The sequence below is a fragment of the Oreochromis niloticus genome, linkage group LG4, assembly GCF_001858045.2.
Source record: "Oreochromis niloticus isolate F11D_XX linkage group LG4, O_niloticus_UMD_NMBU, whole genome shotgun sequence".
Lineage (NCBI taxonomy): Eukaryota > Metazoa > Chordata > Actinopteri > Cichliformes > Cichlidae > Oreochromis > Oreochromis niloticus.
In genome coordinates, this window is record NC_031969.2 from 17,612,710 (window position 1) to 17,640,492 (window position 27,783).

General features: G+C 42.6%; 2 protein-coding genes across 3 annotated transcripts in view; one reads left to right on the plus strand and one right to left on the minus strand.

The window, feature by feature from the left end:
• lmtk2 (lemur tyrosine kinase 2) overlaps nt 1-13,037 on the plus strand; it is a 29,145-nt gene extending 16,108 nt beyond the window's left edge. The window contains exons 7-14 of the mRNA XM_005457759.4: nt 122-252; nt 2,735-2,819; nt 3,379-3,521; nt 6,402-6,551; nt 6,687-9,720; nt 9,809-9,941; nt 10,019-10,273; nt 10,771-13,037. Coding sequence (XP_005457816.2) covers nt 122-252; nt 2,735-2,819; nt 3,379-3,521; nt 6,402-6,551; nt 6,687-9,720; nt 9,809-9,941; nt 10,019-10,273; nt 10,771-10,799 — 3,960 coding nt within the window. The 3' untranslated portion in view covers nt 10,800-13,037. The remainder of the gene's footprint in view (nt 1-121; nt 253-2,734; nt 2,820-3,378; nt 3,522-6,401; nt 6,552-6,686; nt 9,721-9,808; nt 9,942-10,018; nt 10,274-10,770) is intronic.
• Nucleotides 13,038-14,631: 1,594 nt separating this feature from the next.
• On the minus strand, nt 14,632-27,096 carry tecpr1b (tectonin beta-propeller repeat containing 1b). Of its 2 annotated transcripts, XM_005457765.4 has the most exons (26): nt 26,948-27,096; nt 26,657-26,756; nt 24,784-25,016; nt 24,498-24,680; nt 24,220-24,342; nt 23,994-24,116; nt 23,269-23,443; nt 22,593-22,693; nt 22,302-22,403; nt 21,299-21,426; nt 20,587-21,200; nt 20,371-20,486; nt 20,138-20,293; nt 19,886-20,035; nt 19,620-19,777; nt 19,255-19,382; nt 18,832-18,925; nt 18,608-18,704; nt 18,432-18,511; nt 18,293-18,349; nt 18,040-18,214; nt 17,819-17,954; nt 17,535-17,627; nt 17,339-17,445; nt 16,835-16,954; nt 14,632-15,615 (listed from the first exon to the last, which is right to left on the minus strand). In XM_005457765.4, exons 3-26 carry the CDS (start codon nt 25,006-25,008, stop codon nt 15,475-15,477), a joined length of 3,582 nt encoding a protein of 1,193 aa, XP_005457822.1. In that variant the 5' UTR covers nt 25,009-25,016; nt 26,657-26,756; nt 26,948-27,096; the 3' UTR covers nt 14,632-15,474. The 2 variants fall into 2 exon arrangements, with proteins under 2 accessions (XP_005457822.1, XP_005457821.1); XM_005457764.4 differs by lacking the exon at nt 26,657-26,756 and having other exon boundaries at nt 26,948-27,087.
• Between the last annotated feature and the right edge of the window lie 687 nt (nt 27,097-27,783).

Below are 27,783 nucleotides of genomic sequence, written 5' to 3' on the forward strand. Positions count from 1 at the left end.
ATTATTGCCACTTGATAAATTCTTCCCATTGCTAGAATACATACGAGGTTCTGCTGCATTTGTTGAATGTTTATTCCTGATACTAATGAGCTAATGTGTTTATCTGTGTGTGCCTCTGCAGGGGGATTTGCGTGGCTATCTTTCTCAGCAGGATTGGATGTTCAGAAATGCTGAGTTGCTGCAGCTGCAGAGGATGGCCTGTGAAATTGCTGCTGGTGTCACTCACCTTCACAAACACAACTTCCTGCACAGGTAGCACTTCAGAGCTGCAACACTTTTAGCTAACTCTCAGTTTTGATCCACTAAGCTAAACGTTGTGCTTTTCCTTCCACTCAATACAGTTGGTGTTTCGGGAAATGCTTTTCTGTCTAGTGGTCACTGACAGCTAGACAGAAAAGCATTGTATTGACTGTATAATCAAATTGTGTGCTCCAGTTGTATTTTAATGTTAAAAAAGATGTTGGTGATTTTTATTTAATGAATGTACTTGACTAAAATGTTTATTCTGAAATCCCAATATACTAAAATCACACAAAGTATGTGCTCTTATTCTTTTTAATGTTTATTTTATAGATACATTTTACTAGGTACGTACCACCAAGTATCTCTTGGCGAGTACTTAGTCATTAGCATTGCATAATATTATTATAAAGACAAAGGTCAACTAATAGTTTTACTTTTGTGCTGACTGCCCAGCCACTCTAAGGAGTACCAGTGGTTTCCAAAAATGGTGTGCACAGCAGAGAAGGCTGCATTTCATTTTCACCCCTGTCTGTACTGGACGTCTGGCTGCCAGCCAGAAGGGGTACAAGGGGTGTTGGGAACTTGGGGAACATACGATGCTCAGCTCATCAGCTCTATTTGCTCAGAATAAGCTCAGGGGGTTCCAATTACACAGCTCCCATGCATTGCCACAGTGTCAGCTGTCCGCTGCCAAAGGGATATGATGATTCTGCTTTTTGCCTGTAAGTGGATAGCCTCATATTGGGCGTTGTGTTTTAATCCTTGTTACTACTCAACTAGAGTTCTACAAGCCTGTTCTCATGTGAACTAATTTATTCAATCGTAAAAATGTTTCTGTGGCACTTTTAACCGCAGAATATTTATTAAAAAAAAAAAAAGAAAGTACCACCAACTGAACAACACTGCACACAGACACATGCTGGCAGAAATGACAGAGAGGATGGTTATGGAGCAGTACCATGTGCTGTACACGCCGTATCCAAAGCTGAAACCTCAGCTTCGTAATGCAAGGGTGAAATTGGACCCGTTACAGAATAAATTGCATACTGTACTGTGTGCCATGAATAGATTCCCAATAGGAACACATGGACAGGGGTGTTTAAGCCATTATAAGACATTTTTGTGGTTTTTCATTAGGGTTTACCAGGATTTTGATTGTATTATTCTACTTACAAAAGGGTTTTTTTTTTGCTAATGTGTCCTTTTTATAATATAAAAGAGGAAAAATGTAATTTAATCCAGTGCCAAATCACAGCAGTGATCATCTTAAAATACTTTATATTGTATAGTAAGGTAGGTAAGGTTTCTATCTCACAGCTTACACTGTTTATTTTCCTGTAATCTGGGGCGTATTATGCTATGTTTTCCTCCTGTGTTAGTCGAAGCGTCCTAAAGGATCAAATACCCTTTGCCTTAACAGTTACAGTGCTATCTTTGACTGCAGGTTTTATTTGCTGTTGCATTTACATTGCATCTGATATTTTGTTTTTTGGAGAGTGGGGAGCAAAGTTATTTTAATGCATTTTCTATAAAAGATCTTTGTCAGTTGTTGTTGGACTCTGCATTTATTGACTGGATTAGGTTACTAGATTATATTTTTCTTTCTGTATTAACAATGACAGTTCAATACAAAGACATATTAGTTATGTTGCTTTGTCTGCTGGCAACCGTGATACCAAATTGCGCAAGTGTCTGTATGGATGGTATGGTATGGAAGCGATCACTGCTGTGGCATGCATTAACCTTGTAGGGTTAAGATATTGGACTTGCTTCCTCACTGCTGTGTTACTGTATGTTGGGCTGTCAGCCAGCAGCAGAGGACAGGGGACAGGAGAGTTTAAAATACAGCTCCATTTATCTTACAGGGGTTTCAGTGGGTCTGACAGTAGCTGGGCCATGTGCATGCAAGAATACTTGTGTCAGCAGGGTTTGTCATTGGGTGGGTAAAAAGGACTTGGAGCTTGTGGACAGGGAATGCTGCAGGGCTAGAGGGAAACCAAAGCCTGTCTCTTTAGTCAGTGTGAATGAACTACCATATGGCTGTTTAATGAGCAGACAGAGTCTCAAGAGCTTGTGACGCCCTCCCCTGGCAGACTAACAAAAAGTCTGCACAGTCTGTGTTTCCCTCCAGAAATCATATCCTGCTGCTGGATGCACAGTCAGGAATAGTCCCCACAGCTTGTTGCAGTGTGAAAGACAGATAAAATAAGAAGGCCCCTGTTCTAATTTACTGTAGATGTTTAAGTGTTTTGTGATCTTTGCCAGACTTTCCTCACTTGATTCTTGTTGATCGTTTTGCACACTCCTTTTTTATACTTCTAAATGGTAATGCCGGCATAGGCTAAACAAAACCGAATAAGCTAAATAATTTCATTAGTGATGGCCTCGGGCTTTCTTCCAAATCTGTGAATGCTGTAGCAATTGTGAATTTGTCTTGAATGTCTTCACCACTCAGAATGTAATGCCGATGTCTGTGTTTATGCTCCTGTAGTGATCTAGCACTGAGGAACTGCTACCTGACTGCAGACCTCACAGTCAAAGTGGGAGACTATGGCATTGGACCCTGCAGATATAAAGTAAGAAGAAACCTTAAGTGCGATGCATAAAAGTGTTAAAAGTGCAAAGAATAAAGCATTATATGAATGGATGAATACGCATGAAGTGATTTGCGTGGTCAGTAAGTAGGCAAGCACTGTTTAAATGCAAGTCAGTTTTATTTATGTTTAAGTCTGGCCATGTTTTTTGGCTGAAGTCAGTGCTTGTGCAACCAGCTGCAAATGAACAGACTGAAAATAAACAGACTTTATCAGAGGCTGTACGTGTTTCCTTTGATCAACGATATATTTCACTGAAGAATTAATACTGTCCTCTCATGTAACATGACATGCTGCATATGCCAGGAAGCTCTGTCTGCTGCATTCCTTTAATACTGCTGGTCTGTCAGTTTGGCTGTCTGAATTTAATACTCATGATATAAGGTCACCCACTCGATCTATTTCTGTAAAGAAAGGGGGAGGCAGTGCAAGAGTGAACCACCTCAATGAGAGCTAATAAACATTTTGTTTAGGTCATATTTCTGCAGTATTTCTTGGAAATAATTGTGTAACAGATTGTTTTTAAACTGTGCTACCATAGGAGGATTACATCATCACAGAGGATGATGTGTATGCACCCCTTCGTTGGTTGGCCCCTGAGTTGGTAGGCGAGCGCCCTGAGTTGGTAGGCGAGCGCCATGGTGGTGTAATTACTATGGAACAGACCAAGCCAAGCAATGTGTGGTATGTACCAGATTTCAGCCCTGCACTGACACTAGAGGGGCATTTCAAAAACTGACTCACACATCCAGGCTGACTTGCTGTCATTAGAGGAGTTAACCTGGATCTGTTTTTTAAAAAGCAGCCTTTTAAAACTCCCGATTTAGTCTCCCAAATAACTGTATTAATGTGTTATAACAGGTATTCTAAGTAGAGCCAAATACACTATAGCTCAAATATACATGATTTATTTTTGAAATACAACAAAGTAAAGTATCATAGTAAATGATTACTTACAGTTTTGCTAATGTTCAGCAAAACAACAATCCTGACAGTTCACCAACTTTACATCTCTCCTCACAATATTCTTTTGAGCCCCTCCATGACTGCACAGTTACTACTGCCTGTCTTAGTCAGGACAATCTTACAAATGACTTGTTTTTTTTATCTCAAGTTATATTTTCTTTGTTGAATAAAGGTTGCATTAAAAACTAAGTCTATTACCCAAGTACCTAATTTGCCACTGAATACAACTATGTTGACATTCTAAATGTTTCCTTGGGTAAAGAGAAAGTTAATATTTATTATGTAATCCCACAGCTACACTGAATCTACAGCATATACAATTTCCAACCACTTTATTAGGTATTGTTAAGGTTCAAAAATATAGGGAAGGAAACACAGGAGGAATGCAAGTAACCACACTGGTCCAAAGGGTAAAGACGATGATTTTAATGAAATGACACGCGTGGGAGAATGAGCGGACTCTGTAAGCAGACAGCCCCACAATCTCATCCTCCTAACATCAAAATACAGTTTTATATGCATCAGAGTATATTTAGTGACGCCCCCTCATTGCGTCATCACATACATCAGCTTCAAAACCACAAATGTTCTATTCGACAACTTAAGGCACAATTAAAAGTACACTGGCTTCCATCTTCTCCCCGGTGGTTTCCCGTAAGCCAGCTCAGCTCTCGCATCGTGCATCTACTGCTTCATCAGTCAACTTTCACCTACACCCTAACAGTGTGTGTGTGTATGTGTGTCTGTGCGTGCACAGAGTGTGCATCTGCTCTCTGAACCTTAGTTGACCCCAACTTAGGCAACCAGGCTGAGGCCATCCTGTGTTGTGATGATCTTAACTTCTATGTAAAATGTATAAAACAAATATTTCAATCTACTACAACTACTTAAAACTTAATCAAAGCTTAATCAGACATATAAATGCATAAAAGATGATAATAGCATCATCCAAACTCTGGTTTTGGTTTCACTTCCTGCAAAAGCATGTAACTTCAAAAGCCTATAACTTCCTGTCTCATTTTGGAGTTACTCTACGTGGGGCCTTTTCTTTCACCCTGCAGTCTGCATACAAACATTATAGATTCGACTCCACAGTTTAAAGTGGTTCTTTCTGAACCTGTAATAAAGACTAATATGATACCAATATGTTTGAACATCCGAATGCAATATCAATCCCTCTTGTATCAATACTTGCTATATGTTTATGATGCAACAGTAATGACAGTAATAACAGTAATAACAAAATAATAAAAATAGAATTAATAAAATAATACATGGGAATAATAAAAATAACAAAAAATAATACTTCCTTCCCAACAGATCCTTCCCAACAGTATTGTTTAAGGCAATTATCTAATCAGCCAATCACATGGCAACAGCACAATGCATTTAGTCATGTAGACATGATGAAACAACAAGTTGTCTTGACCAAGTTCCAACCGAGCATCAGAATCGGGAAGAAAGTGACCTTGAACATGGTATGTTTGTTGGTGCCAGATGATCTGGTCTGAGTATTTTGGAAACTGCTGATTTTCCCACACAGTCTTCTCTAGTGTTTACAAAGAATGTTCTAAAAAAAAAAAAGAGAAAATATTGGAAGGCAACAATAATTTAAATAACCACTCATGACAACCGAGGTATTCGGGTGAGCCTTTCTGAATACACACCACATTGAACTTTGAAGCAGGACTACAGCAGCACAAGACCACACTGCATGAATCTGGTGGAAATGTCTCTGCATCCATCCTGACTTGTATCAAAGATCAAGGTGGTGTAATGGTGTCAGGGATATTTTTGGAACACTTTGTGTGCCAACCAAGTATTGTTTAAAGGCTGTAGTCTACCTCAGTATTGTTGTTGACCATCTCCATCCGTTTATGACCACAGTGTACCAATATTATGATGGCTGCTTCCAGCAGGATAACATGTGTCACAAAGCTTGAATCATCTTAAACTGATTTCTCGAACTTGACAGTGAGTTCACTGTACTCAATTGGCCTCCATGGTCACCAGATCCTAATAGTGCACCTTTGGGATGTGGAGGATCAGGAGATTTGCATCATGGATGTGCAGCCGACAAATCTGCAGCAACTGTGTGATGCTGTCATGTCAATATGACCAAACTTTATGAGGAATGTTTCCAACACCTTGTTGAACTGATGTAGTTGATTGATTGTACTTCTGAGGGCAAAAGGGGGTCAAACCAGGTACTAGCAAGTGTCTGGTGAATGTATGGATAGTGTGTAGCAGAGCGTATCTTTTACCCTGGACACATAAGCAGTGCACGTTTTGTGTAGGGATTTGTGAAGCACAGTCCAAACATGATAAGCTTTCACTGTGAGATTAAGTTGTCTTTAGCTACTTTAGCAACTCAACACGGCGCTACGAAAATCGAGGGGTTTTACCAATTTTGTGTGAAACTGGTAAATAACTACCTATAGACAATAGTTGACTGTGTAAAGTTACTGAAGTTACATTGTCTGGTACCTTATAGAAAATTCATCTAGTTTCAGAAATCTAAAGCAGATACCTGTGGCACATATGTATTACTTATCCTTCTAGTACAACTTTTTTTTTTTAATCCTCAATTGTCTGTAGGGCATTGGGGGTCACATTATGGGAGCTCTTTGAGAATGCTGCTCAGCCGTACCCACATCTGTCTGACCGAGAAGTTCTCAACCATGTGATCAAGGAGCAACAAGTCAAGTTGTTCAAGCCACAACTGGAACTTCCCTACTCTGATAGATGGTGAGTCCCTGGAAGATGGATATTTAAGCAGCTTGCATTAAAAAATTTTAATTTAAAACTAATTGCATTGCTAAAATAATTAAGCTGTTCGCAATATAAAGTGTCTAATTTTTTATTTTTTTCCTGTAACTGTAGGTATGAAGTTTTGCAGTTCTGTTGGCTGTCTCCAGACAAGCGGGCCACAGCAGAGGAAGTACACCGTCTGCTCATCTATCTGCGTATGCAAGGGCAGAAGGACATAGAAGAAGATTTCGAGCAACGCTGGGATGCACTGAAGCCTAACCCCACTATGCGGCAGACCACTGTTAGCCATTCCTCCTTCCCAATCTTGGAACAGTTTGCTGATGATGCCCTGAGACAAGAAATAGATGAAATTCTGACTGTGACTGAAACAAGCAAAGGTCTCAGCTTTGAGTATGTTTGGGAAGCGGCTAAGCATGACCACTATGATGGTAACCATGGACGTTCAGGCGTAGACACAACACTAAACTACCACAGCATGTTCTTTCCTGTTTCCAGTGAAGATATTCAGGCTCATTTCCCTGATCCTTCAACCAGCGCAGCAGGAGGAGAAAGTGGGAACACTCCAGGATTTCCTGGGATCTTACCAGTGTTTGATGCTCAAAAGCCATCTAATGGGAATGAATATTATATCCAACTAGAAGAGCAAGGGGAGAGCACTGTTGGGGAGGACGGAAATAGAGAACCAGATATGGGCTTTGGTTCAAGCGGGCAAGATTTTGTTGTGCTCCAAGATGTGCGGCTAGATGAGTCAAGCACAGATGCTGACTTTTTCCACCAAAGTATTGACTCAAAGGATTCATATTTACCAGACAGCCACATCTGGTCGTCTCTTGAAAATGACAGTCCATACCACACCAACATTTTCACAGAAGACGGGTCAAAACAAGAAGACTCGCCTTCCTGGAGGCAGAATTTTATGGAGCTTCCAGAGCGCAGCGGAAACCCTTTCCTTGAAGGGGGAACTTTAGAGGGTGAAGCAGTGAATAGAGATGGAAGCTATGGGGATGCTTTTTTAGGGGAACCCACTCAGGTGGGGAATTCTGTGGAAGCAAAGGATGAAAACATAAATGGAAAAAGTCTTTTGAGTACTCAAAAACTAGCAGATAATTTTATGTTTCTTAAAGATCAAACCCTAATGAAGGAGGGTTCTAGTTTCTCAAGCCCACAACCAAATTTTCTTTTACCTGGTTTAGCCCACGAACCAGAGGAAGCATTCAAAATGAATTCTTGGGATAAGCTTGACTCGTTAGGCAGCTTAAACACAGCAGACACTTATTTTAAATCGGCAGCAAGTAGCACATCCTCAAGACACGAACTTCTAGACTCTCCAAGTAACAGTTTGGGGGAGTTTTGTCAGTCTCTAGAAAATGAGACACTGGTGCCTTCCATTACAGTGGTCACAGAAGATGACACAAGCAACCAGCTGCCAGCTAGAAATAGTTCTTCCACAGAAGACCTTGGTCTGTTGCAATCCTCAAACAGAGGTGTAGACTCTGGTTTTGATTCTACCTCAGAGAGGTTTGAGGTTCTCATCAGCCACACTGATGACCACACCACTGCAATATCTGACAGTGCCAATACAGATTCTTTGTGCACAGATGCCAAAATTCCCAGCCTTGAAGATGACCTTGGAACCTCAAAGGACGATGCTCAGCCCATAGAAAATAAAATGCCTGAACCCCTGCCAGCTCAAGTATTACCTTCAGATAATGGACACAGTGAAGACATAACAAGTAATGATTTGTTGAGTGACCTAATTGAGGATGCAGATATAGAAATGGAAACCACTCTGTCTGATCATGAAGAATCATTTATGGATACCAATGGGCATTCTCATGACAGAGCTTCTCTCCTGGTGTCGGGTCCATCTTTGGACCAGATCAGCCAGGACAGTTTATTGGAAGACAGTATGTCCACCACTGTTCCAACCGTAGAGAACTTTGCTGAAACACCAGACTCCTTAGACTCACTTGACATACACAGGCTTGGAGAGCAAGGAGATGAACTGAATGCTCAAATTGCTCAACACAAACTCCAACCTCCATACAGGATATCAGACAGTGGTTATGAGACTGAGAACCTGGAGTCTCCTGAGTGGAACTCTCAGCCAAATGTCCAAGATTCCTCTCCTGTAAAAAATGGCTTGAGTGTTACCAAAGAAGAAGAGGAGACAGAAGAGCTCACAACTGCGGCAAGTCTGGTTCCACCGAAAATCATAATCTCCGAAGTAGAGGGTGTGCCAGATACTCACAGTGAAGATCCCAGTGAGGGAGATCAGCCAGATAATGAAGGTCCTCCCGAGGAACCAATTATGGGAAGTAATTACAGAGACTCTGCATACTTTTCTGACAATGAATCAGAACCTGAAAAGAAGTCTGAAGAAATAACTGCAGGTGGTTCTGTTGAAGACACGTGGCTGAGGAACTCTACTGACGAGGTTCCCGAGGCTTCTGGAGCTCCTCCACTGGAGGCTTACAAGGAAAAAGATATTGACTCTTTATTTTCTCTACCTGCTGAATCACAAGCCAAGGATGTTAAGGAGATGGGTTCAGTAGCAGATTCAGATATCACAGAAAATGGTGAAAACCAGGTGGTCGAGTCTACCAGCAGCTCCAATGAAGATGGAAATAAACCAGAGGTTTTCAAGGACACCGCATTTACTGATCACCTGGACCCCTCTGAAGGTCTAGAAACCTCAATACTTCCTTCTATTGCCCCAGCTAAGCCAGCAACAGAGAGTGTAGTTCACGCTAAACTCACCAGAACCGACACCAGTGATGGTCATAAAATAAAGGAGCCGGATGTGGAGGGGCGTTACCTGGGGAGGCGGGATGGGTCGGGTTTAGATGGGCAAGAAGATGGTGTAGATGCAGACGAGGAGGACGAGAACAGCGACGACTCAGATGACGACATGCGTGCGTACCAGCTGCACAGCTCTAGCTCAGAAAGCGAGGATGAAACCGTGCACCCGGTGCCAGTTGTAATCTCGGACGACAGTAGGGCGAAGAACCTGAAGAGCTTGTTAAAACCCACGTCTCTGAACATCGGAGCATCATCTTCCCCGTTTCCTGCAAGGTTCGGTGCGGATAACTCCAAAAGAGCCGTGTCTTTCTTTGATGATGTCACTGTCTACCTGTTTGACCAGGTAAAATTTTAGTCTGTGATCTTCATTTTCTTAGTTTGCGTAAGAAGTAAGCTGGTAATATGTGTTAACTGAATTAAATCTTAATTAGGAGACGCCCACCAAGGAACTCGGTGACCACTCCTTGGATTCAAACAGTCGGGTACCACAGTTTAGCAGCTCCACGCCCGCTGCCAGCTACCTGAACCGCTTTGCCAACTCTGAGAGCTCAACAGATGAAGAAGGTAATGCCACAAGTCAGCAATAAAAGCCTCTATTTGCACAAAGCATGTGTCTTGATTCACTGATTAAATCTTTACAGGTGGTGGTTTTGAGTGGGATGATGACTTCTCCTCACCTGCACCCGCCTTCCTGTCCAAGACAGGTAAAGACACGGTATCCAAGGCAAGGTCCTCATCTGCAGTGTCATCGTTTTCCTCTCCGGCCCCTGCAGTGGGGTCCATGCTGGATACCAGCTGGACCGGCTCCTCAAGCTACTCCCGTTTTTCCATCTCACCGGCCAGCATTGCCAGCTTTTCCCTTACCCATCTTACCGACTCTGATATTGAACAAGGAGGCAAGTAGAGCAGAACAAACTGGTATAATTTTGCACAGTCTTGAATGGATAGCTCAGTATTTTAGGAAGAAAATGTCCATGTCTGTGCAGTAAATACAAAACTTTAATGAAACCTTCCTCACTCAAACCTGAGTCTTCTCCTGATCTTTCACAAATTAGACCAGTTTGTAAACCACTACACTGTACAGCTACAGTGTGTCACGTGTGTGCATCAAATTCACAAACTTTAGAGCTGCACATTCTTACTGAGCCCAGCTAGTCTTGAATTGCAGTCTTGGTTCTAAGTTAAGCTAACCAATCTGATTCCATTGCGTTCCTAATTTTATTATGCAAGTGTCTGAATTTTATTTTATTTTATTTTTTTATTTTTTTTTGAATATATTAAGATTATGTTTAATTTGATGTCCACCACTGTCATCAGAGTTTACATGAACAATAAAATGGTTGTGTTTTCAAGGATTTTACCACGTGACTAAACTTGTCTTTGTTCACACCAGGAAGCAGCGAGGACGGAGAGAAAGACTAGGGTGCTAAATGAAGGGACCGTTTATCTTCACACTACTGCGGAATGGAGCTACTCTCGCACTTTTTTGGGAGAACAGCCGAATAAGGACAACAGACGACGCAGTTTGTGGGGACAAACTGCAGATGCTTCTCTCAGGCAGAACTATTCTCAGCGGCGTGGCCATGAGAACAAAAGGCTGTAAACGGACATTAGGCAAATAAGACGGACGAGGCCCAGTCCCAGTCTGAGCCACATCACCTCTCCAGCTCCATCTGTGTGTGTGTGTGTGTGTGTGTGTGTGTGTGTGTGTGTGTGTGTGTGTGTGTTTGTTTGTGTTTGTATGATTTTTAGTTCAGTGCAATTAAAATGTTTTGGGGAGGGAAAACAAACTAACTGACGTAGCTTCTAAATGTTTGCTTTAATGCCTCATCATCTGCATTCCAGGCGTTTGGCTGCTTCTTTTTGTTGTGTGTAAGTGCACTCCTTTTCTAGGACTTTTGCTTCACCAAAAAAGAAAAAAAAATTAATTTAATTAAAGAAAATCAACCCACTGGGCTGGTAAACGTATCACTACAGCCAAACAAGAATAAGCTCTTTGATTTTACACACACCTAAAACTGACAGCTTAATTTGTCCACTTTGCTCCTTCATGTCATGCGATTATTTCCGTGATTGCCTTTTATTTTGAAAGAATTTTTTTAAAACTTCCTGTTAAGTTTAATCACAGTCTCCTTTATGGAGGGGAAGCCATGTGTGTTGTCTTTCTGTAGCAGCATTTGAATAAACGGGTTGTAACTGCTGTACGTGCAATCCATGCATAGGATGACTGGAACACTACACTACAGAGGCGACACACTGTATTGTCCTTTATGTTTTAAAGGAACATGTATAGTAAGCTGAGTCGAAGTTTGGAGAAATGTCGGTGAGAATTGTGGGATTGTCATATCAGTCGTTAAAGAGGCGACCCAACTGTAAGACAGTTGTGATGAATAACTTAAAACAAGTTGTTGTTGTTTTTCTTTTGTAAAGCTTTATTTTATCCTTGCGAATGTGCAGGAAGTCGCTTTGATGGTTGTCTCGATTACTTTGTCGCTGGGTCTCATTCCAGTGCCTGATGACGCTGAAAGACAGCTGCACCCCTCGATTGATGATCACTAAAAAAAAAAGTTTAGTGGGATGATGTTAAAAAAAAAAAAATCTGGAGAAGTTTATTTTTAAATGTAAGGATGAAGAAAATGTCATGAGCTGTTTGTAATCAAATGTGCAATGAATTTCATAAATTGGTTTGAATCAGAGTTTGTAGGACAAGCTGACGAGCGTGTGCAGGGACTTTAAGCTTTCACAGCAACTCACTACTAGAACAACGACGACAACAACAAGAAACTCAACGCTGCTGCTTTTATAAACCCGAGCGTTGTGGGCGGAGTTGTTTGCCTTTTTCTTTTTTCAGCTTTGTGTCAAACTTCACTATTTCAGATTGCATTTCCATCTTAAATGACCCTTTCTGTTCAGCTGCTGTCTCTGAGTCTTATCATTTGCAGGGCCGTACATACAGGGATGTGCATTCGTCGCGATCACTTTCTGTATAGAAGCGCAGTGCAAATGGTTATAGATGAAGACAGACCTTCCTCCTGACATTTTTATGTACAGCTTTAAAATCTCTTATTTGAAACTGTAGGTTATACAGTTAAGGCTTTCCTTTCAATTGACCTTGAATATTTTGTCGCTGATGACGAGATGAGAAGCTGTACTTCACCCGTAATAGCTACATGTCCGTCTCACCTGCCCCATACAAACGACACTGTATCCCAGACAATGTTATCCTCTGTTTAAAAACCAGCAGCCTGTGCTTCAGTTAAACTTGAACATCTATTTAAGGAAATCTTGTTTTATTTCACTACAGTATACATTTGCTTAATCTTGCACATTTGAGAAATGTAACTTAATGTTAAACTGTACTGATGTGTATATAAATGTTAATTTTTCTTTTTTGTCTGTAAATGATGGGAAATTATGTAATTGAGTTCTAGGTATGAGGTTTCATTTTGTAACTTAAACTGAGTTGAATCAGAGGAACATATCACAGTCATCAGCTACAAGCAGTTAAATTAAGACAAACAAGCAGACGTGAAGTCATTCTGTCCTTTAAACTTGTAGAATTAAAAAAAATATTTTTACTTCATATTGATCATGCTTAGTGTGATTGAAATGTTTATAATTACACTGTTTAATATGAAAATAAATGCAAATGACTTCTAATTAAGGTTTGTGGCTCGTTCTGTTTTCAGTTGATAATCGTGCAGGAGATTAACACGTTTAATTGGATCTAAAGCTGAACTGCAGGACTGAACAAGAGTTGGTGTATGAGGCTCAGGGCAGGCTGCACGGGTAACCTTAAGGCCTCGAGTAGGTTAAGATGTCAAAATGCACAGTGCCACATTTGGCAAAAACTTAAACAAAGCAAATCAGCAAAAATACCTCATCCCTGCTGTTGGTGTACAGGGTCTGGGCTCCTTGTGGTCACCAAGTCCACCATGAACTCCCCTGTATGCCAAAGTGCTCTAGAGACGAATGTGAAGCCGTCTGTTTGTTGGCTAAAGCTCGGTCCATGTAACAGATCAATGATCTCGGGGATGGCAGGAAATCTACAGCAGGAATGTCAGTTAGAATGACCCAGTCAGCTTTTCAACATGAGCTGCGGATGGACGAATGATCGCAAACATCACTTAAACTGAAGCAACGCTGTACAGAAGAGTGGGGTGAAAATTCTAGACTGAATACAGAACTGTGAAAACAAGTTTCAGGGGAACTTAGAAATGTGTTGGTGACCTCGTATGAATGTGGCTTTCCAAATCATCCTTCCTGTGTTCTGAGAGTGGTTGTGTTGTATAATATAATGTTAATGTTCATTGTGTTAGCACAGGTGTAAACTGTAAAGCTGAAAATATAGTGGTGGACTATCAGCCTTTGTCCGATTATGGCCTTCCGTGTTATTCCATGCAAAAAAAATGCAGAAAAACGCAGGATTTCCCACTGCAGTGAGAACCACTCCCTTCAAGAACCAGAACAGTTCTGCTTTCTGTGACCGTTTAATGAAGCTGTCAGCTGATTTTTCTCAAACTACAGAGGGATCAGTGTTCTTGCTGCACAGGGTCCTACTTTTCTTTAGAGCCAGCCCCAGTTTAAGCTGGGGGGATGAAGAAGTAATACACACTGCTGTATTACATTTTCAACATCCCACATGGAGTAGCCTTTTGAAGTTTAGAGCAAAAATACTTTTGTGTGTGTGTGCATCTATTTTGGAATTATAGACTAAAACATAAGATCCCAGATTCTTTCAAATATACTCGGTTCAGAGCAGATTAAAATGACAAAGGTCTTTTTTTAATGCAGGAACATCCTGTGATCAGTGCTGGAAGGTCAGCGGATTTGTGCTGCAGCTGAAACATCCGCCTCCAATCAAAACTGCAGATTGTGTCTCGGATTTTTGAGATTCACTGCAGTCTGATACGTCTGCAGGACTTCACAGCAGACAGTTTTTGCCTCTAATCGCTCACTTTAACATTTTTGATTGTCTAAAGAATTTTTTTTTTTCACAGCTAGTTTCAGCACTTATGTAACTTTACAAAAATATGGCGCGTTAACCTAAATGCACATATAGAGGGAGGAATTCAGGAAACATCCTGTGCACACCTGTGTAACAATATATGAAATTCTTCAGCGGATGAGAAACACTCGGTGCATAAAAAAGCATATAAAATAGCAAAGACATGTGGAAAGGTGAATGAGTTTATAAACCCAGGGTCAAACTTCCAAAGCCAGCTCCTGTGAAATGATGTCAAACCACAAAACGGTATTTCCAGACGTTTATTTCACATTTCAATGCCCTTGTAAGATGAATGTCCAGCCGTGGTGACATTCAGACCTGCTGCGGTGTTACGGTCATAGCGGTTATCTAGATGTGTATGTATATGTATATCAACAGGAAGAGCTTCTCATTTTATTGCAGAAGGATAGAAAGGTATTGCCTGGCGGTAAAAAGAAATATATTTTTCCCACACAGAGTGAGTGTATCAAATTTTTTTGCCAGTCATTTTGAAAATATCAGCAGCCAAATACACTCCATTGCAAACATGTAATGGTCCAAAATAAATGGAGAAACACAACTCAACAAACGCATCATAAATAAATGATAATACATGCAAATGTACATGACAGGCAACTCAAAACACAAAAACAAACAGAACAAGAGTCTACAAACCGATAACAGCTTAGGCTACTCTGGGATTGTTTGAAGTTCATTTGGTAACCAAGCCTTAGCCCTTCATCGTATCCCACCTTCTTAGGTTTTATCAGGCTGCTGTGGAGAAGAATTAAAAGCTATTGCTAGATCCTGTGACATCCAGTAGCCAAAGCTTAGTAAGAGCAACAACATGCGCTCACTTTTTTCTCTGTTTTGTCATCACTGAATACTGACATGATTTCTGCCTGGGAAACAAGCCAGCGAGTAACATTCATCCATCGATCAAGTTTCAAATCCAGCCAGTCCAAACCCATGGGTGTGATTGTGCATGTCCCTTTATACCAAGGGATAGGAGTTCATTGAAATGGTCTGAGGAGAGATACTATGTATAGATCCAGGCACAAACAGGGCTGAGGAAAAAGGACGAGAAGGAAACGGGAGAGAGAAAGAGAGCTACACGCTTGTGGCGCTGCCGTTCGCTTGAGTCGGGCGCTGCGGGTGGATCGGGCTGCGCGATGGGCCGGCGAGAGGAGGGTGAGGGCCTCGAGGAGCCTCTGCGGAGTTCCCCCTCACACTGATGTGCTCCCATCCTCCCTGGAAGTCAAACACACGCAAATAATAAGAAATACTAGAAAAAGCTTAATGTGCATGTGATTGCATGTGATTAGCAGCACCTGGCTGCTACTTACGCACTTGATTCCTATGAAAGAGGTAAAGTTGGACTTTTCCCGAGTTCTTCTGCATTTTGGTTTAGTTTTTGTTAAATAAATAAAGACATGGTGTAATTTGTTGTTGTATTTACCTTATTTTAAAACCTTGTATCTACCAGATAGATTTTTTTATATTGTGGATGTGTAAAACTTTAGAACTGAAAGCAGGTGTCACTTCATATGACTGTATATATTTTGCTGGTTTTTAAAGTGCAGTAAATTTGAACCTAATTATCAGACAATTAAAGAAGGGTTTTACTTCAAGTCTTAACGCTAAGTTTGAAAGGTGCCTTTTGCCAATAGCCTGAATTCTTCAGTTTAAGTAAGGAGAACGTGATGGCCCTGCCTAAAGCTTGTGCCTCAACATCACTGTTTGCATACAGAATATACTTCTCCATCAGTGTGTCTGCCAGCACGAGTGAACCTGAGCTGATCATCTTGCACTGTGAGCTAATAAATAGGGGATAAGATTTAATTTACACTGGCAAATTACTGGCTGTTGCATGAGCTCTGTTAAACATTGTTTGACAGAGCTTTTACCCCTCTGCTAATCATTACACTGTGTTTACTCTGCATTTTATTTTTATAGGCCATCATACCTACAGCGTAGATTTATCACAGTACTATTAATCAAGCCTGAGTGGTTTATGCTCTCTTATGAGAGCCACTTTCCCTCCGTCTGATTTCACAGAGCTACATTGAGGTTAAAAAATATTTGAAAGTCACCCTATTGGTTGTTTCTTCACTACAGCACCGCATGAGTATCGATCTGCTGATGAAAATTGTTGAAAAATCCATCCTTCTACTGAGATCACTCCTGATCAGGCTTCAGTGAACAGTAGACTGATCAGCTGAAGGGGCTGGATGCATCTCACATGTCCTGTGTCAGAGTTTTGCTGGATTTTTTTTTACTGTTTCTTACCACAGGAGTCCTAGTTTCCTCAAAGTATTTAGGGACACACTGCACACTATGCTGTGATAATAGCTTTTTGGAAATCATTCTTTTGGTGCTAGGATACAATATTATGCTATCTTTGGCATCTTTCAGTTTCAACTGAAGAAATGGGAACAGTTTTTGCAACAGGTATCAACCAGGAGCTTACCCCTATCCCATAGTCCCAGGACAGGCCCTTGGGCTGCATGGGTCCCACACTCGTCCTGTGGCAGACGGCTCCGGGAGTCTCGGCAGGGAAACCTGGAACTCCATCTGCTATGATCCACACCTGGAGAAAACAGCATCGCTGACACAAACTCCAGCCTTACAACATGGAAATGTAGTTATTGATGGATAGACTTCTTGTTTTAAGCGTTTGCTTGAGTGTCTGGGACAAGTTTTATTTAGTGTTTATTACACTCAGCTAAGTCTCTGGGGTGATGGGCTTTTCAGACTTTGGTAACTGAATGCTAAAAACACATCTGTTTAGATGGGCAACTGGGTGATATGAATGCAACAGGTCTGCTATTATGTAAAGTTAAAAGCATTAAGAGAATTCAAATTAACTCCAGTTTTACTATAAATGCAGTTTATTTTGTTATTCTTCTTAGATTCTGTTTTACTTTTAATCCATTACTGCTTGTTTGCTTCTGTAAACTGTGGTAACACTGACCTGGTCCAGCGGCCCCACAGAAACCTTGGTGACATTGTTGGAGATGAGCTCCCAGGCGGAGCCCTGTGGGTAGCTGGGCGTGAGGCCCTGTCTGTACCACAGGTTACCTAAATGACATTAACAGAAGGTATTGCCATTTAACTCATGTTCTCGCATTTTAATAGACATTGGTCCAATAAAATTTAACATTACTCACTGTTTTCATCCACAGCAAAGACAGAGGTCCGCCCAACAGAGAGCTGTCTGAGGGTCTGTCTCAGGGGGGAGGGGATGTGGTACCAGCACTCTCCTGCAGACAGACAAAAGCTCTTGTAAAATGGACAAAGTCTGTCTCTCTTTGGTTTCTCACTGGTTATATTAGTCGATGCATGCACTCACATCATAAATCATTTAACTTTATTCTCTTTTCCTCCAGAACACATTATAACTTTATGACTTATATATATATGATTCATTATGAGATTTATAAATTTAACTGACCTGCAGGGTTTTGTGGGGATACTGATCCTCTGTAGAAGACAGCTCCATCCTTGGCAATGGCCCATACCTGATTGGCTCCACCGATAGAGATGGACTTAAAGGGCTGGTCGGTGCCCACATGGAGCCACGAACTGCCCTATGTTGTCAGACCCAGTGAGGTTAGAGATGGTTAGAAGTGTGAAGTGACTACCTATAAAACAGATCCTCAGCACGTTTCTCACCGCAGGGTTTTGGAGGCTGACTCCCAACCGACACAGGACATCTCCCTTGTCACTGAGGGCCCAGACAGGGACCTGCTCCATTTTGCTCTGGGCCAGGCATGGCATCAGTGAGATGTCACTCAGGCGGATGGGTGGGACCTGCTTCCATGGAGCTTGCAATGTGATCTTACACTTTCTGCGTGTGGATATGTTATTGTCAAGATGCTGCAAAAACTGAGCGCTACAAAATCCCAGCGATGCGAAGTGTGCTCACCTAGTCCATCTTCTGCGTCTAACAAAGTCTTTAATCGTTTTGTGTCCATGAAACATCCTGTAGAAAACAGATGAGTCAATCAAAAGGAAAGACTTCTTTTGAGACACCCTAATAAAAACAAATCAAAAAGCTTACATACGTGGGAAAGTCTGCAGCGTACTGCCAGCCTTCTTTGTCCGTTCCTCCGGGGACGCTGTAGTCCACGGCCCACTCTGACACCTGAAACAAACATTCATGGCAGAGAATGCCAGTGAAACAAAAAAATGAATATGATGCAGGAATTTCGGAGGAACCAATCCCTCGGATTCTACCTACCCAGGACCACTGAGGGGAGGGCGGGTATGTGCTGCCTTTGATGCACTCCTTCAGGCCGCTTTCATCGCTCCACATAGGGCGGTCTGTAGGAAGCCCTCTGGAGGAGTAAATCACAAAGGAATGGTGTAAGGTGGCGAGAACAGCTGCAAAGCTTAAAATAAAGTGCAAAGACTTAAAAACTGTAAAAGATGGGGTGGGGTGTGTGTGTCGGGGGACAACCCTACTTGTCTGTATATCCAGTCATAGGGTTCCATCTTTGATTCTCATACACATGCACACTCCTGACGTCGGTCTGCTGGTGCATCTGAACGGCACCTCCTGCAGAAACGAAGACACATATTAAAGTTTCATGCATGTAAGGGAATGAATATTTATGCATGTGTATCTGTGTGTGCTTCTACAGTAGCAACAGATGGAAGAGACTTTAAACTATGCTCAAGTAGTTGCACATCAAACTAGAACATGCTAGCAAGAAAAGAGTAGACTGTTTTTTTTTTTAGATATTTGCATGTTAGTATTTTATTTATTTGGTAACAATCAGTTAGCTGGAAAAGGTTTGGCTTTGCTAAATAAGAACATGTCTTTATTTTGAAGTACTCCTTGTATAGGTGTGGGGACATGGGTAATCGTCTACACGACATGTTTACCCGGGTTGGGCTGTTGCTCACAGCGCCCACTGTAGACCCAGGCGGTGCCGTCCCACCCGATGCCCCACACCAGCCCCAGACTGTTAGACTCTACACAGCGCAGGTGGCCGTGGATCTGGCGCCAAAACCTGCAGCACCATACAGCGGAAGCACCCAGCGTTAGCTCCAGTATAGTTAGCACAGACTGAAAGTGATTAGCTGCTCAAATGCTACCCACTTTAACCAGACAGCGATGTACGTTAGCATGTTAGTGAGGCAGTGATTTAAAATAAAAACAGAGTGATGAGAAACCAGGTCAAGACAGTGAGAAAGAATGAAAAGACATGAAAAAGCAGACAGAATCCACTACTCGGTATCATTCTCACATGAGGTCACAGGCCATGGCATGCGCAGGGGCCTCCAGCGAGAGGGATGGCTCGTGGACCATGATGTCTCCCTTTGATGTGGTGGACCACAGGGCCTGTCTGGAGGGGGGACCTGTGATCCCTCGACACTCACAGCAACAGTCAGACAACAGGCACAACTGAAGACACAAAGCAGATCCGGAAACAATGGAGAATCTGATCAGCTTCACTGAAAAATAAAGATGAAAACAACTGTCAAACTGCTTAATGATGCATAAAGCTGTTACCCAATCACTCATATCCTTTTCGCTTTGTGCTGCCAGGACCAGAGGCCACCTCTGTTTGGTCCTTTCGGCTGTGTACACAGCAAAGGCATAGTGGCAGTCCCTGAGCACCGGAACCAGCGCCGTCACTTCATTTATAAACACATGAAGGTACTGAGACACAGAGAATGAATAAAGAGTGACCAAGAGACATCTATCTCTGCTTTCTGTCACTTCCTATGAGACTTTAACTGGTTGCAGCTTAACACAACCGACCTTCTTTTCATCATACTGTGTGTAGTAAACAAAGAAAATGCTGTCCTTTCTGCCATCTGACTTGGTGGACTGCTCGAGAGCAACGGCCACATCAATCCAGCGCTGAGGTTTCCAGTCTCTCCACCAGCGCAGTGTGCCCTTACGCACCCACACCGACTGATGAGAGAAAAGGAGGCACAGATGTAGACACGGAGGAACACGTTAAGAGACATGCCAAATATAAGCTGTCTTACGTTGCTTCTCTCCAGCGGTTTCTTGCTGATCTCCTCTCTGTGTTCCTGCTGCTGTGGCTGTTTGCTCCAGGCGGCTGACTGGACTGGAGTCAGTGACAGAGAGGTGGTGAGAGGACCTGACGGACAGAGATACAGCTCACACAATCATTCAGAGACATAAAATGGAGCAAAAACACAATATCACAATGTAAGTATTGTGACTGGTTGTCCATATACCTGCAGGACTAAGCCAGCTAATCTGTGAACTCGCATCCACGTCGCAACCTCCACCGGAAATCCAAGCCCACACTGGTCCTTCCTCTTCCCCCACTCCCCGAGAGCTCTCCAGAGTCCCCAGGGCATAAGTGGCAGCCGCACTGCCATCGCCCGCTGAGGGCCCTGCCGCTTGTGCACCTCGAGCCGCCTCTGCCCCCTCCAGGTCCACGTTCATCCAGGGGACATCGTGCCCTCCGGCATCAGGGGTTTGGAGTACTGGGGCCGGAGGTGGCTCCTCACGCTCTTCCTGCGGCATCTCTGTGATGGACGGTTGCAGCGTGGAGGTTCTGTCACGATCGGACACCAGGCTGTTGATGAAGCTGTCACTGGCAGGAATAAAAGGCTTGGGGGCATTCGTTTGGGGGGCTAAAGGAGCATCTTCTTTTTCCTGTGGAGGCGTAGGTGAGTCAGAGCCCCCTAAGGGGACTACAGAGGGCGCTTCTGCCTCTAAGACGGGGGTGTTAGAAGTGCTGTTTTGAGGGTCGGCAGGACCCAACTCTGAGTCTGAATCAGTGCAGCTCAGAACGGAGCCCTGTGATGCCTCAGTCAACTGCCCGTTGAACTCACAGTCATCCCTGTTAAACAACACACATGCAAACACACACGCAATATTAAGCTTGAATGTGCACTGTACTTGCCAATTAAATTATGCAGTTAATTTATTTATGCACACCTGGGGGGGATAACCTCTTTACTATTGCCCCATTTGGCAGAAACAGGGATCCAGCCATTTCCACTTGGTTCAGATGGGGTGACACCTATTCTAAAATACAGGCCGCGGTCCTCACCAACCGCCCACACCTAACAGAAGAACAGAGAAAAAAAACTAAACAAATGGTGTAACATAAAAAATAAAAGACGGCCATTGATGTACATGCAATATTTACTTATTGAGTTATTAAATAGTTTTCACTCTCAGTAATCGCAGGAAAATATTCACTCCTCAATAACACATCAGAAGCTCTAGGACACAGGCTAGTACTACTTTATAAGGCTATATACTGTAACACTGGCTCCTGCCACCTCACACAAGCCATTCCCATAGTTGCAACCCTGAAATATGAAATATGGGATACGATGACGATGGCTTGGCCAGCTTCTAATTAGGGAGTCTCCCCCTATGTGAGGCGAGTAGGAATATAGTCTGGGGATATATAAGGCTGGGCCTGCTGGGACATTGGCTGGAACGTCTGGCTGTACTCTTGTTACAGTGCAGGACTACAGGCAAGAGAAGGAGGGGGACATGGGTGAGACTGAAAGGGAGGAGGTGCGAGATATGGGTTTGCAGAGCTAGCAAAGTCTTCAGCAGTGAGGCACAGGAGCGAAGGCTTTCTGCCTCACCCTCAGACCTGACCTGGTTTGTCGTGAAACCAGATCCAGAGTGTCAGTAACGTGAAGCAGACAGAGGTGGTAGCAGTCAGAAGTACAGAAGCTGTGCAGAGCAGGCACCATCAGCAGTGGAGTTTAAAAGACCCGAGCAGCAAGAAAGTTCAAGTAAAATCTTATCCTTAATAGTTACATTTCACCCACTTCAGTGGCAACAGCTAACCTATTAAATCCAAGTTCTAAGCATTTGAGGAATATCTTTTCATATAAGCAGTATTATATTATAAAGTTGACTCGTTTAGCTGTTTATTTAACCTGATGATCCGGTTTAAGCTCTAAGCTCTCCTAACCTGGTCATTCAGTCCTACGTCCACCATCATCATCTCCCCTCCGATGCTGATCCAGCCAGAGCCACAGGGGTTGTGGGAGTTCACGCCACGCCTGAACCACACCTGGATTCACGCACCGACGTTGGGGTCGTTACTCAAAAAATTATTTTAGTGCAGTAGCAGTAATACAGTAATACAGTTTACTTCTTTTTAAAGCAAAGCATTTGTTTCATTTCAGTCTCAAGAAAATTGCAGTGACACTGTCCGTAGGCTACAATGCCCTAACATCACTGCAACTGACTAATAACCCACCTTGTAGTCCTTAGTGACCACCCAGACCACACTGACTCCTACAGCCACGTGAAGCGCTTCAATTTCCTTTCCCGGTGATTCCACCTCGAGCCACGACGTGCCTGACAGAAGAAGAAGAAAATGCTTTACAAACGCAGCACAAAGGCGAGTCTTCCTCATAATTAGGACGCCGTCATTACTGAGAAGCTTTCTGTTGAGTTCTCAAAGCATCTAAACATGAACAAACCAGATGTGCTGCTGATTTTTATCTTTAAAAGGGAGCGAGTCTTCCTAATTCGATACACACTCATATTTTTAAGGTTTTTTAAAAATATGTTTGCCACTTTTATGTCTTTAATCCTTTACTTTTGATACCGACCTTACTGGAGTATGACAATATCACATGTTGTATATTTACTAAGACCAACAGTTGGAAATGCAATGAATTTCACTAGATACTTTCTAGATGTGTCATATATCAGTGGGACTGTGTTATAATACTATTAAAAGAATGATCATAGCATTTAAACTGCATTAATAATGACTTTCAGAGCAGCTACATAATGATTCCTAACTGAAAGAGTCCCAAAATCACTGAGTGATCCTGTATGAGACATTGTTGAAGTAAGGAAAAGGGGACCAGAGTGAGACGTAATGGAGAATTGTTGAGTAAATGTGAGCTACAATCGAAGCTCACCAGTGGGACTGTCCAGGCTCAGGCCAGTTCGTGCCAGCAGGTTCCCATCCCAGAGTAAAGCCCACAGCAGGTCTCCAGGACCAGCTGATATCTGAGCCACCTCCTTGGGCACTTCAACTTCTTCCCAGCTGGTGCCTTCTGGCACACGAGGGTGGATACCCTCTCTGAACCACACCTGCGGGGTAAAGGTAACATCAGCAGATCATCATCTGACACACCCCTCCATTTAAAAAGATAGATCCATACCATGTTAGGTGGCTGAGCTCATTCTGGGATAGATAACAGAGCATCAAATTTAAGTGGATTAATCATCAAGTTAGTCACGATTTAGCTGGTTCACGAGAAGCCTTATGGTCAAGGACTATATGAAACTATATGAAGTCATGCTGCCCTCTTGTGGCTAAACCTTAGAACGGGCCTGCGCTCAGCATGAGAGCATCCTGTTGCAACAGAATGCATCATTAATGCATTGTTTGATCTCACGAGATTTAAATGTGTTTGTGAATGTGCTTGATTAAAGCTTCCACAGCACTGTATTGACGTTGTTGGTGGAGAAGTTTTATACTTCCCTGAACAACAGCAGGATGTTTTTATAGCTTTTTATAACTTTTCAGGAACTTTCTGCACAGTCGTAACCTCTTTTTTTAATTTTATGGTATGGTTATTCATTTTAATACACATTTATTATGATTACAGTAAATGGGTCTTACACACACATTGCTCACCTGTCCCTGTTGAGATACACTCCAGAGGTAGGGATACCTTCCAGACTGGTCGCTCATCTCCCAGCCACCACAGCTGATGTCACAGAGCGGCAGTGGAGGTTTCCTGGGATTGTCCAAGGGGATCTGCAGAGGAAGAGGAGGCTACTGTGGTAATTCTTTTGCTTTGTCTCATAGTGAATGTAACATGATCATATAGAAATACAGAATAAATGGAGACTTTTGAAACCTTTGCCCAAGTGCCTTGTGCTATGTATCTTCTGTAGCGGATCCAACGTCTACGACGAACACAAGAATTCCACTTTTTGTCTGGGGAGAAGTTGGCTGGGAAGTCAACAGCATACTCCCAGCCCTGCAGAGTTCAAGGTAGTCAGTGTGTGATTAAAACTGGAAGTATTTGTTTTAAATATGAATTAAATATTGTGAGAAACAGAAGAACAGAGGAAAGACAGGAGGATATAAATAAAGGGTTTGTATGTGTTCACGAGGAGCTGAGTTATTTCTCACCCCAGTCTGGCTGGGTTCTCCTCCACAGGTGTGATCCACATACCAGTCTCCCTCCCACTCCCAGCTGCGGGAGGGCAGCTGGAAACTGTGGAGCGGCTGGGGATTCATTCCGGTCACATCGCTCCACGGCCAGCGGTCGGTGGGCAGCAGTGTGTCAGTAAAGCCATCCACTGGGTTCCACCTCTGAAAAAACAAACATTAAAAAAAACGCAGAGCAACACAGAATTATTATTAATCATAAACAGCATCTCCATTTACAGCATACAAACATACAAGCTTGTCCCACCTGGTTTTCATAGGTCTCCTCCCGGTAGCGGATCGGGGTCTCACTGGGCATCATGTTGAGGTAAACATGGTGGTCACAGCCGATGCCCCAGCAGCGCCCCTTCCCTGCAGAGACACGTTTGAGCTCTAGCAGCGAGTCATCAGCACGTTCCCAGCGCTGGCCGGCTGTAGAAAGGCTGTACACTCTGCCGTACACGTCCACGGCCCACAGAAGTGTTATGGGCATGATGGCTCCTGAACAGGAACAAGAGGACAGCACTCATCATTCCAAGCTGTGTCTTATATATTGTAAAACTCTCTCCTTATAGCATCGAAAAACATCCCTGACAAATCACAAATGACTGCATTATGTGTTTTATTTTAAAAAATTCATGAATAAACAAATAAGTGTCTAACATATTTTCTGTAGTTTTAGGTTTATATGGTTATAAGTTTTGGGGCAATTATATAATTGTTGTAGTTTTGCCCCTGTATACCAACACTGTGGATTTTAAATCAAGTAATCAAGATGTGATTGAAGTGCAGACTTTTTATTTGAATTCAAGGAATTTAACAAAATTAGGAATTAGAGTCATTTTTATACATAGTCCCTCATTTTCAAGGGCCCAGTAGTAAATAGACAATGCTCAATGCCAGATGAAAAACATGAGCAGATAAAAGATCTGGAGCTGATTTGAACTTGCTGTTCATTTGAAATCTCAATATGAGGTCCAAAGAGATGCAAATTTAGAAGTTAGATTAAACAATGGATTAAAACAAGAAAAAAAATAAAAAAATAAACTTATCAGAGTGATAGCAAACATTTTAGAATTGCCCAAATCAACAGTCTGGTCCATTCTTAAAAACTGGCCAGCTGAGCAACACCAGAAGTCCCAAAAGGCCACAGAAAGTGGATGATGACAGAATTATTTCCATGGTAAAGAAAAACTACTTCACAACATCTAACAAAGTCTAACCAGTTTAAAACAGGGTGTACAACACTGGTTCCACACCTGAACAAGAAAGCCAGATTAGACCAGAAAAGAGGGCAGTGCTTCAAAGCACAAATTATTACTAGTGTAAGTGGAAAAACAACCCAAGAAAAAAAATATATAAACTTGACCTCAACCCACCAGAGCAGCTTGTCGGTCACTGAAGACAAAACTAAATGCAGAAAGACAAACAAACCAGCAGCGACTGAAGGAAGCTGCAGTAAAGCCCTGCCAGAGCATCTCACAGGAGGAAACAAGGTATTTGGAGATCAGACAATCATTGGCTGCAAAAGTTTTTCATCCAAGTGTTAAGAAACAGTCCTTATTAGTTTGTCCAGTTACTTCTGAGCCTCTGAAAATTGTGCACTATGTAGGGTATAAAAAGCTGTGTCCTAAACAGTTAATGCATTAATTTTACAGTGCAGACTTTCAGCTGATTTAAAGCTGCACAGTCGTTGATTGCTAGAATTAAAATCTATGGTAAACAAAAACGCGATGGACTCAACTTAATCAACTCAACTTTATCTTCTGTAAAAACAAACAAACAAACAAACAAACAAACAAACAAACAAAAGAGGAAGTCGACTTTTATCTTGAAAAGCTTGACCGGAAGTCTTCCTTTTATGTTGGTTGGCTGGCTTGACCCTTGCTTTATCGACTGACACTAATCCGCTACAGTATACCATGTCAAGGCTTTCCATTGAGCCGGGCCCTTTGTTTGCCTCTCTTATAAACAGAAGTAAACAGAAAGAGCTCATCACATCAGAGTTTTTATAAACCTGCAGTTGTCCAGGCTGAACTTGTTATGGATGACAGACAGCAGTAAAGCTTTATGCACTCACACACAGGAGCTCCAGTAAATCCAGGATCAGAAACACTGCACGGGCTCCCGCAGCAACCTACCTGAATATTGGTATCCGATCCGCGGTTGTCAAGGGAATATCCACAGACGCGTCATGACATCAGGTGCAGCAGCCGATGCCTGTCATCCCCGAGGCTCATGCTGGCACACATTCAAACCCCCATGTTATTAACAACAGACGGGATGCAACGCCTGCTATGCAGCATGATAACACAGTTGATATCTACTAAGATGTGCCGCAAAGTCGGCTATAAGCTGTTTACATCCTCAGGGAACAGGCAGCAGTCAGCTGGCGTCCAGCCCCCCCCCAAAACGTTCCAACTGTTACTTACGCATGAGGCTCCGTGACGCAGCAGCACCTCTGGGGAGAACAAATAAAGTCATCCATGCACACAGTAGTATTAAATTCACATTCTGGACCACAGGAATCCTCCGTGCAGCTCCCACTCCACAACAGGAAATGGAGGAAGTGCTGCTATGATTGGTTGAAGCTCGGCAGGAGCGTGGGATCTCTTTCTCCCATTGGTCGAACACCGGAGCCCATGATATATTTTTTTCCGACCGCTGCAGCTGATCAGCGGGCATTTTTTAATAATTTATTCAGCGCCAGATGAATTATTGAAGCGCGAGCTTGGTTACAGTTTGGAATATTTCAGCACAAACTCGAGTAACAAAAATAACTTAACTTTTGAACCCGATGGGATAGGTTAATAATAATAATACTGATAATAATTGAAAAATAGTGACGTTTAGTAAAGCATGAACTATAAATCTGCCTGTGGGGACAATGAGGACCTTGGACAGCTCAGTTATTCCCAGGTGTCCCCGGCTCAGCACCTTGGACAGGCGCACTTTGATCCACCTGAGCTTTAGAAAACAGTAGAAGCTTCGTTTAGACAAAGGGGATGGCCAACCCTGGGACAGGCTCACCTCAGCACGACTTCGGAGACGTCCTCCTTTCTGGTTGTAAGAATGCTGAACAACACAGGTGGCGTCTTTGGATGGAAAGCAAACCTGCAGAGTGTCAGTATTCCTGCCCATGCCACCAACTTTGGACTGATCTAACGTCAGTGTTACAGACAGTCTTTACATCCGCCAACACCAGAGTAAAAATAGTCCCCTAGGGCCGATGTTCTACATTCAAAACATTACCGAATTGAGGTTGTAA

Coding starts and splice junctions, on each gene's coding strand:
- tecpr1b (XM_005457764.4), bottom strand. CDS start 26,999: ATGACTTTATTTGTTCTCCCCAGAGGTGCTGCTGCGTCACGGAGCCTC. Junction 21,201..21,298: donor AAAGAGGTTATCCCCCCCAG/GTGTGCATAAAT, acceptor GTTGTTTAACAG/GGATGACTGTGAGTTCAACG. Junction 17,955..18,039: donor TCAGCCTCCAAAACCCTGCG/GTGAGAAACGTG, acceptor CTGACAACATAG/GGCAGTTCGTGGCTCCATGT.